Source organism: Mya arenaria, chromosome 12 (assembly GCF_026914265.1).
Source record: "Mya arenaria isolate MELC-2E11 chromosome 12, ASM2691426v1".
Classification (NCBI taxonomy): domain Eukaryota; kingdom Metazoa; phylum Mollusca; class Bivalvia; order Myida; family Myidae; genus Mya; species Mya arenaria.
Window position 1 is genome coordinate 27,131,971 of NC_069133.1, and position 10,801 is coordinate 27,142,771.

Consider the following 10,801-nt stretch of genomic DNA (forward strand, 5'->3'; position numbering starts at 1 on the left):
GTTTGAATATGTTAAATGGACTATACACCAATAAAGTGACATAAGAATACCACGAAACTACTTGTTTGTCAAATAGATAAGACAGAGGAAATAAAAATCAGCGAAAGGTAATAACATGTTTTATTCTATTTTTTCACCTGTTATTACTTGTATTTTTGTAAAGCTGTCAATTTTATATATTAAAAATGTATGCCTTACCTTTCAATATTAGGATAATTATACTCGTTGAATTTGGAATTTGGAACATTGAATGACATGGGATTCAAGTTAACTGAATAAGTGTTACTATGCAAAAGTTAAAGTGTATTGTGTTGGATGAATTTGAACCCGACACTGTACGATTGACATGTACTTGTATTTTGTCTTGCATGACCAACGAGCAAGAAGAAAACGATTATTTTATTAAAATAAATACTATTAGATTGTCTCATTTCGTTAGAGCGTCGTTCCTGTTCGTTTCATAAGTTGAAGTGTTCAATCCCTGTTCTTGCTTGAAGAACATGTGAAGTATCTTGTATTTTATTTATGCTGTATTGTTATTGCATCTTCACTCTACAGATAAGCCAGGGTCTTGTAGCCGAATCATAACCGAGTTCGTGTTTAATACGTGACACTAAGATAAATTATCAAACGCCAAACGGACACTCAGAAACATACAAAACAGAACATTCGATACACATTTATTGGGTTTTACTGTATGACGATGCATTGCGCATTTTGGGGCATTTGGTCATACCTTTTCATTTAATGTTTCTTGGGCGTTACTGTATGACGATGCATTGCGGCGCATTTTAGGGCATTTGGTCATACCTTTTCATTTAATGCATTATTGGGTGTTACTGTATGACGATGCATTGCGGCGCATTTTAGGGCATTTGGTCATACCTTTTCATTTAATGCATTATTGGGTGTTACTGTATGACGATGCATTGCGGCGCATTTTAGGGCATTTGGTCATACCTTTTCATTTAATGCGTTATTGGGTGTTTATGTATGATGATGCATTGCGACGCATTTTTGGGCATTTGGTCATACCTTTTGCATTTAATGCGTTATTGGGTGTTTATTTATGACGATGCATTGCGGTGCATTTTGGGGCATTTGGTCATACCTTTTCATTTCATGCGTTTTGGGGTGTTACTGTATGACGATACATTGCGGCGCATTTTGGGGCATTTGATCATACCTTTACATTTATTGCGTTTTTGGTAGTTACTGTATGACGATGCATTGCGGCGCATTTTTGGGCATTTGGTCATACCTTTGCATTTAATGCGTTATTGGGTGTTACTGTATGACGATGCATTGCGGCGCATTTTAGGGCATTTGGTCATACCTTTTCATTTAATGCATTATTGGGTGTTACTGTATGACGATGCATTGCGGCGCATTTTAGGGCATTTGGTCATACCTTTTCATTTAATGCGTTATTGGGTGTTTATGTATGATGATGCATTGCGACGCATTTTTGGGCATTTGGTCATACCTTTTGCATTTAATGCGTTATTGGGTGTTTATTTATGACGATGCATTGCGGTGCATTTTGGGGCATTTGGTCATACCTTTTCATTTCATGCGTTTTGGGGTGTTACTGTATGACGATACATTGCGGCGCATTTTGGGGCATTTGATCATACCTTTGCATTTAATGCGTTATTTGGTGTTACTGTATGACGATGCATTGCGGCGCATTTTAGGGCATTTGGTCATACCTTTGCATTTAATGCGTTATTGGGTGTTACTGTATGGCGATGCATTGCGCATTTTAGGGCATTTAATCATACATTTGCATTAAATGCGTTATTGGGTGTTATTGCATGACTATGCATTTCGCATTTTAGGGCATTTGGTCATACCTTTGCATTTAATGCGTTATTGGGTGTTACTGTATGACGATGCATTTCGGTGCATTTTGGGGCATTTGATCATACCTTTGCATTTAATACGTTATTGGGTGTTACTGTATGACGATGCATTGTGCATTTTAGGGTATTTGGTCATACCTTTGCATTTAATGCGTTATTGGGTGTTTGTGTATGACGAGACATTGCGGCGCATTTTGGGGCATTTGGTCATACCTTTGCATTAAACGTGTTTTTGGGTGTTACTGTATGACAATGCATTGCGGCACATTTTAGGGGCATTTGGTCATACCTTTGCATTTAATGCGTTATTGGGTGTTACTGTATGACGATGCATTTCGGCGCATTTTGGGGCATTTGATCATACCTTTGCATTTAATACGTTATTGGGTGTTACTGTATGACGATGCATTGTGCATTTTAGGGTATTTGGTCATACCTTTGCATTTAATGCGTTATTGGGTGTTTGTGTATGACGAGACATTGCGGCGCATTTTGGGGCATTTGGTCATACCTTTGCATTAAACGTGTTTTTGGGTGTTACTGTATGACAATGCATTGCGGCACATTTTAGGGGCATTTGGTCATACCTTTGCATTTAATGCGTTATTGGGTGTTACTGAATGACGATGCATTGCGGCGCATTTTGGGGCATTTGGTCATACCTTTGCATTTAATGCGTTATTGAGTGTTACTGTATGGCGATGCATTGCGCATTTTAGGGCATTTGGTCATACCTTTGCATTTAATGCGTTATTGGGTGTTATTGTATGACGATGCATTGCGCATTTTGGGGCAATTGGTCATACCTTTGCATTTAATGCGTTATTGGGTGTTACTGAATGACGATGCATTGCGCATTTTAGGGCATTTGGTCATACCTTTGCATTTAATGCGTTATTGGGTGTTACTGTATGACGATGCATTGTGCATTTTAGGGCATTTGGTCATACCTTTGCATTTAATGCGTTATTGGGTGTTTATGTAGGACGATGCATTGCGTCGCATTTTTGGGCATTTGGTCATACCTTTACATTTATTGCGTTTTTGGTAGTTACTGTATGACGATGCATTGCGGCGCATTTTTGGGCATTTGGTCATACCTTTGCATTTAATGCGTTATTGGGTGTTACTGTATGACGATGCATTGCGGCGCATTTTAGGGCATTTGGTCGTACCTTTGCATTTAATGCGTTATTGGGTGTTGCTGTATGACGATGCATTGCGGCGCATTTTGGAGCATTTGGTCATACCTTTTCATTTAATGCGTTATTGGGTGTTACTGTATGACGATGTATTGCGGCGCATTTTGGGGCATTTGATCATACCTTTGCATTTAATACGTTATTGGGTGTTATTGTATGACGATGCATTGCGCATTTTGGGGCAATTGGTCATACCTTTGCATTTAATGCGTTATTGGGCGTTACTGTATGACGATGCATGGCGCATTTTAGGGCATTTGGTCATACCTTTGCATTTAATGCGTTATTGGGTGTTACTGTATAACGATGCATTGCGGCGCATTTTAGGGCATTTAGTCATACCTTTGCATTTAATGCGTAATTGGGTGTTACTGTATGACGATGCATTGCGCATTTTAGGGCATTTGGTCGTACCTTTGCATTAAATGCGTTATTGGGTGTTACTGTATGACGATGCAATGCGCACTTTGCATACTAAATTTCACGTCATACACATGAAGTCATAACAAAGTATCGTTTTTAAGTTTCACGTATAATTAAACTATTTAAATTCAAACAACCTTATAGTTTTGTTTTTATCCTTACATAACCTTTCATAAAGAAACATAAAGAAAAAATGCTGGTTCATTTAAGTATATTATTAATAATCGAGTCATTTGAAGCAGACACATTGAATGATATCGGGACGAAAGTTGTGGTTGCTATGGAAAAATAAGTAAAGTAATTCTGATAAATCGTTAGAAAATGATATCCTTAATCGAAGATGTTTGTAAGAATGTAAAACACGTCGGAAATTTTTTATTTTAGCCGTAATTTTATAAAATTTAATGATGATTTTATTTGAAATAATAATTTCCGAAGGCCAAAAACCACAGTAGGCGGCTCATACATTTCTATGAATGATTTTCCAGACTTTAGCTACTGCAAGATATGCCGCCGCTCATAGACAATTAACTGTTCGATAGTATGTGTATCAGTGGTCGTTAACTACTAGCAGTTTTCAACTAAATTGATTGTATAATGTCTAGTTCTTAAAATGTTGGAGCAGAGAATTTGGTTAACGCTTATTTATAGATTGTGTTTTATACTGATTATTGTTGGAAAACGTATGACAACAAGTTCAACGAACGGTTAAAAACATATTTCTTCTGACGGTTGCCATTCAGACAATTGTTTGTGTGCGCGTTCCTGTCTTAATTGATTGATAAGTGTTTGTGTTGTATGGTATGGTTTCCTGTAAAAGACCTTCTGTGTTTTGTCCCTTTCTTCTGGCTTCTGACCATATGGACTATATGTGTCGTAAAAAAATTATGGACAATTTTATGCGGGATTGTGCCTTGTTTCATTTGCTTCACTTTGTCATCTCTGTGTCTCATCAACAGCTATTTTGAGTACACAAATTTAAGTAGATTTCACCAAGGCTGCAAGTCCTATTAATATGTGCCAGTTTAACATCATACCACTCTACCAAGCATAATATCACAAAACAGAACAGTTCATTTAGCCTAAGTTCACTTTTATACATCAACCAAACAACCAACGCGACTCTGCTAGTAAAAGGGAGGTAAATAATGCAAACCAAAATAATGAATATTTATATAAATGGGACAATGACAAAAAAGAAAAATTCCAAACTATTCTGGGAGATGGATATATATGTATGATATAACAAAGGTAGCGTCATTATGTAACTTTTGTAATTTCCACTCTGTACTTATGTACACACTAAATCATAATGACAAAAAGACACTTTCAGAAAATTGTTGGTGTTGGTTTTCCAACTACTTAATATACGATGTTTGTTTGAATTATCTCGTACGTGTGTAGTATTGTACTATGTAATGTATCCACAGAACCAAATAGTGTCATTTTGTAGATAAATAAATTTAACTTGCAAATTACCGAAAGCAAGTGAAATATATCAATAATACAGTTTTAAGTATCCGTAGATGACTTTGTTCTTATCCCAATATTAAAAATACTAAACAAAACATTTTTTTTACTTTCTGCATGAGTGCGATTTGACCGAGTTCGAGTTCCGTCGCATACACATTTTTGGTTCGTGCTTCTTTTTGAAAAAAAGTTTGCTGCCTTCGGGGTTTATGCAAATTAGGTGTAATTTTTTCCGACACTTCATACATCAATACAACGCAGAAAAATAATCAATTCTTAAGAAAATTTGACTTTGCAAAATGACTATAAGCATACTGGTTAGGTGATATTAACACTTTTTCTAAATGTATGAGCTACAGATTATTCAAAACAAAATTTAAGTTTGAAAACTATCTTACAAATGTTTCATGGAATATTGCTTGTATGATATGTACATTAAGATGTTTAAACAAGTTTATTCCTGTTGTGAGTGGTCGTCATATGAATGTGGATAGGGCTTTACGAAAGTGTACATTATGTGATATAAATGACCTTGTTTATGAGTTTCATTAACTTTTGAGATGTTCTTTTTTATGCGAAAGGAAAAAGTTTATTGATAAATATTACTGTCAGTATCCAAATACACTAAAGTTCAAGAAATTAATTAGTAACACTGACACCTCTTCTATTATAAGATTAGCTAAGTTCATAAAAAAATATTTTGTACAAATTTAAGAGATAAATTCTATTTAAGTTCGAACTCCACCTTCATTTTTTCTTTTCTTTTGTTTTCATCTCATGCAATATATTTTGTCATTGTGCATATATCTTGTTGTAGTGTTGTAGAGTTTTTAGTACAATGTGGAGCGACAAACTCTAGATAAACTGCAAGCCAAACACAAGTGTAACTGTTCACTATGTTCGATATTTAGTACAATGTGGAGCGACCAACTCTAGATAAACTGCAAGCCAAACACAAGTGTAACTGTTCACTATGTTCGATATTTAGTACAATGTGGAGCGACCAACTCTAGATAAACTGCAAGCCAAACACAAGTGTAACTGTTCACTATGTTCGATATTTAGTACAATGTGGAGCGACCAACTCTAGATAAACTGCAAGCCAAACACAAGTGTAACTGTTCACTATGTTCGATATTTAGTACAATGTGGAGCGACCAACTCTAGATAAACTGCAAGCCAAACACAAGTGTAACTGTTCACTATGTTCGATATTTAGTACAATGTGGAGCGACCAACTCTAGATAAACTGCAAGCCAAACACAAGTGTAACTGTTCACTATGTTCGATATTTAGTACAATGTGGAGCGACCAACTCTAGATAAACTGCAAGCCAAACACAAGTGTAACTGTTCACTATGTTCGATATTTAGTACAATGTGGAGCGACAAACTCTAGATAAACTGCAAGCCAAACACAAGTGTAACTGTTCACTATGTTCGATATTTAGTACAATGTGGAGCGACCAACTCTAGATAAACTGCAAGCCAAACACAAGTGTAACTGTTCACTATGTTCGATATTTAGTACAATGTGGAGCGACCAACTCTAGATAAACTGCAAGCCAAACACAAGTGTAACTGTTCACTATGTTCGATATTTAGTACAATGTGGAGCGACAAACTCTAGATAAACTGCAAGCCAAACACAAGTGTAACTGTTCACTATGTTCGATATTTAGTACAATGTGGAGAGACAAACTCTAGATAAACTGCAAGCCAAACACAAGTGTAACTGTTCACTATGTTCGATATTTAGTACAATGTGGAGCGACAAACTCTAGATAAACTGCAAGCCAAACACAAGTGTAACTGTTCACTATGTTTAGACTCTTCTTTAGAACAAGGAGCGACAAAGTCGACCTAAAACTGCAAGCCAAACTGAAGTGTAGATGTTTATTTTCGAGGTTCGATTTTTCGAATGAGGAGTGACAAACTCTATATAAAAATACTTCTTTGGTTATGACAACATCAAATGGTATAATTGGATGAACACTAGTCGAAAATCTCTTTCCGAAATATTATTTCAAATAATTAATATTCCATAGATTATAATTATGCATTGCTTGCAGCGACAAATGAAGTGGAATAAAACGTGGAACAACTATTAAACATGGAGTGTGTGTATACCTTACAAGTTCTCTACGTGGTCCTGATAGCCTGTATGTTTTGTTCTGGGTTCGAATATCCATCAAGTGCAGGGAGCGATGTTGCACAAACTGCGAAAGCATCAAGTGAGTGCAGCAGTGGTTGCAACAAGACATGTCCCGGAAGGACCGCACTTCCTACAGTCTCCCATCCGCTTGCAGATGCTAAATGCTTGGATAAACCAACAAGTTTGCCAAGTCATGCGGTTAGTTCAAATGGAGCAGCAACATTTGATGGTGGGGATTGCGATCATGTAAATACGACAGAAGCTACTGGGAATCGAGGATATTTTACAGTCGCTCTTTGGGTTAAGGCTTCATGTTCCAAATCATGGTAAGAACGCACATTTAACATCAGAATAGCGGTCTTAAAGCTAGATGATCCAACACATGTTGAGAGCGCACAGTTTACTTAAGAATAACGCTATTAAGTCTACTAAATTTTAAAATTAAATTTACATGAATATTTGTTTTGTGCATTACTGGCTCACTAGGTTATTCACAGTGCTCCAGTCAGGATTTAAATAGGGCAGGGTGGTACTAGGTCAGAAAGGGGACTTTTGATGTGCATTGAATGAGACTAAATAGGGCTCATACAAGGGTTATGGCTCAATTAGAATTGTGTTATCTATTTAGGCCAAGCTAGAACATTGAAGGCTAAGTCTTAACACATTGCTGTTACATTCTTTGAAAAACTATCAATACTACTCATCAACAATACGTTTATTGGAAACTTTTATTGCAAAAAGTTATGTTCTATATCTATATTTCAGCCAAATTTTGTCGTTCGGAGACAGTGCTCAATTGAAATACAGCGGCACCTCTTTGACTTTATCCGGCACTTCCGTTTCTGCAAATCTAGCCTCATGGAAGTGGATTTCTATACGGGTATACCTACCATTTTGCTTTTAGGTTTTAAGTTTTGAAATAATGTACAAGACGGAATTCATTGTTATCAATCAATAAAATAGATGACTGTGTAAATATGAATAGAAACATCAAAATATACTTTTCGTTTGATACATTTTACTTTCAGACTTAGAAAGTTCGCTTTATGCAGTATCTATTTATTTCAGTTCAACGGCGAGATGTATATGTTTGTCTCAAACATAAATTCTAGGTTTCACATTGGCGGGAACTTCGTTACCAGCGAATCATTAAACTTAACAATTGGTCCAATGAGAAGTAAGTTGCTTGTATCATTACATCACATGCACATTTTGTTAAGGCAACACATGTTTATTGCATGTATTATGCATTTTTCTATTTATATTATATTGTTTCGACCGAGGTTAGCGTATGTGTCCGCGTAGTGTTCTTTTTGAGGCATTGGTATCTTTAAATAGTGTATTCATTGCAACAAGCATGCATTATATATAAGGAGTTGTTTGCTAGTTTTTGGAATTATTTTGTTTTAGCTCTAGCCAGGGCAGCGAAAGAAATAATCGACAGTATAGTTAATAGCTAGCTTTGTTTTATTATATATGAACACATTTTTAAACTTGAATTTATGTAGCGGAGCTATGTCGAATAACTGTTTTGTTAGGCTCCTTTGAGGAGTTTGCACTGTTGCTCCCGCTTTATTTAATCGTTGAAAGGTGATGCCTGTATCTGATCGTTAAGAACTTGAAGCTACTTTATCTGCTTATATTATTCATATCGCTTTATTATTAATTTTATCCTGACATTTGCATACAAACCGGTCCAAAAACAGGGTGCCGTGTAAATTTATGTTTATTAGGTTTGTTGACCACGTGATGTTTATTAACAGTCAGTTGGTAACGTGACCGCAAAATCGGACTTTTCAATAATGATATGTGATTTCTGAAAAACACTAATAATGCTTCTGTATCTTATCAATAGACCGCCAGCAACCGACCTTAGTAATCACTCGCGCAGAAAGTTCCATCACTATGCATAATAATGACACTGGCAAACTACATTTGAAATTGCCTCAACGGCAAATGCTGAAAAATTGCAGCATTTAATTTCAACGAAAGTTAATTTCATTTCTGCGGTGAATGACAAAATCACACTTACAACAGAAATGAGTTCTCTTTGCCGGTGTACTTCTGAATATCAAACACTGTTGTTTTATGTCAACATAAATTAAATATTGTGAAAAATGTGGCAATTGTTTGTAAAAACTCGTAACCTGTGTAGTCTGTGACTTGCGGAATAATTGTTACATTGTTAGATAATATTTGGTGACTGCTCCATGTTTATGCACTTTAAAAATCTTTCATGTTTTGAGTTAATATTGACGTATTAAAATGCAATTACTTTGACTAAAACGTATTGAAAAAAATAACAGTTCCAAGAACTATATTTTAGGCACATTCAAACATGGGTACCTAGTGTGCCGATGTCAACAAGGAAAAAACAGTTGTCCCCCTTTTTTTAAAAGGTACTTGTTAATTGTTAGGTAAGTTATCGTGTTTTAATAAACAAAGTATCTGGATAAATAAAAACTAGGTTAGTGCCGTGGATGGAGAAAGTTTTTCTTGATCGGCTACGGCATTTATCGGGTTCGCCTTTAGCAGATAACCCACCTCTATTCACGGAACTAACCTAGTATTCTCTATGTCTCCAAGTTGATGCTTGCTCCGATGAGGCTGCTATTCTTATATTTGACATTGTTTATTAATGTTGGGACAAATGACAGTAAACAGCTTGTTACTTAAATACGAATTGTTTCCCTTTGTCTATCATGGTGCTTCGTTAATATGTGTTAGGGCTGATGTGAGGTTGAGTACCCACAAACTGGTTTAGAAGTATGTTACAAATGACCTTCATTAAAGGGCTAGACACCAGATGGTTCTTAAATCAGCAAATACATTATATACACAAAACAACCCTAGAATTGAAAAAAATGAGGTAGTATGGGGCCGACATTAAATGATATTACATGATAAAAATGATATTTACACCTTCAAAACTATGCATAATGGTTTTCCCAGTTCATAAGCAGTATATTAAGCATGTGAAAGTCATTTGTTTAGTACGGATACATTAATCGACGATATTCATAAATTAACTGGGATTTACGTGGTAGACAGACCCAGTATTTTTAAGATTTTGAAAAATACGCAAAAACTTGGAAATATACAAGTGTCGTAAGCGTTGCGATTCATCAGTTTGTATGATCAATTACGTTGTTCACACCGATACACATGACAAAACACTTTCTTGCGCTTGTATCCAGGCCCTTTAATGTGTTTGGTACTGGATTTGTCGCTGTTATTTCCATTGTATTAATTATATTTGATGAACCTTTCCAAATTAGTACTATTTGTGCTGAAGTGTTTTTATAAAAGTAAAGTTCAAATCAATTTTCAAGTATTGCGACATACCTGGATTTTATTTATTAAGTCATGTATTATTACACTATAAAAACAAAACAACCCTTTTTAGATCTACCTGGCTATGCGATTGAGGTGGCAGACGCCCGATGGTTCGCCGATTCCTTAACAAGCAGGTAACATACGAGAATACGTCGAACGGAATGCAATTGTCATAAATGTTAATGATTGCTAATTTGTGTTCTTATTAATTAATTTCTCTACTCGCGATTTTAAATGATACCAAATAGTTTTTATTGAGTAGTAATGATAGTGGAACTTTAAACATTCTTTTACAGTAAGAAAAAAGGCAATGCCGTTTTGTACGCCTTCTTAAAAATACTAGACATTGTA

At 35.7% G+C, this 10,801-nt stretch overlaps 1 protein-coding gene across 2 annotated transcripts in view; it reads left to right on the forward strand.

The window, feature by feature from the left end:
* The window catches only part of LOC128211153 (usherin-like), a 29,909-nt gene continuing 19,108 nt past the window's right edge, over positions 1 to 10,801 (forward strand). Inside the window, exons 1-5 of one of the 2 annotated variants that reach the window (XM_052915605.1) lie at positions 1 to 107; positions 7,032 to 7,440; positions 7,880 to 7,994; positions 8,183 to 8,291; positions 10,521 to 10,584. In XM_052915605.1, the coding sequence (XP_052771565.1) occupies positions 7,073 to 7,440; positions 7,880 to 7,994; positions 8,183 to 8,291; positions 10,521 to 10,584 (656 nt within the window). In that variant the 5' untranslated portion in view covers positions 1 to 107; positions 7,032 to 7,072. Of the gene's footprint in view, positions 108 to 6,958; positions 7,441 to 7,879; positions 7,995 to 8,182; positions 8,292 to 10,520; positions 10,585 to 10,801 lie in introns of those variants that run through there. The other variant, XM_052915606.1, reaches the window with a different exon arrangement.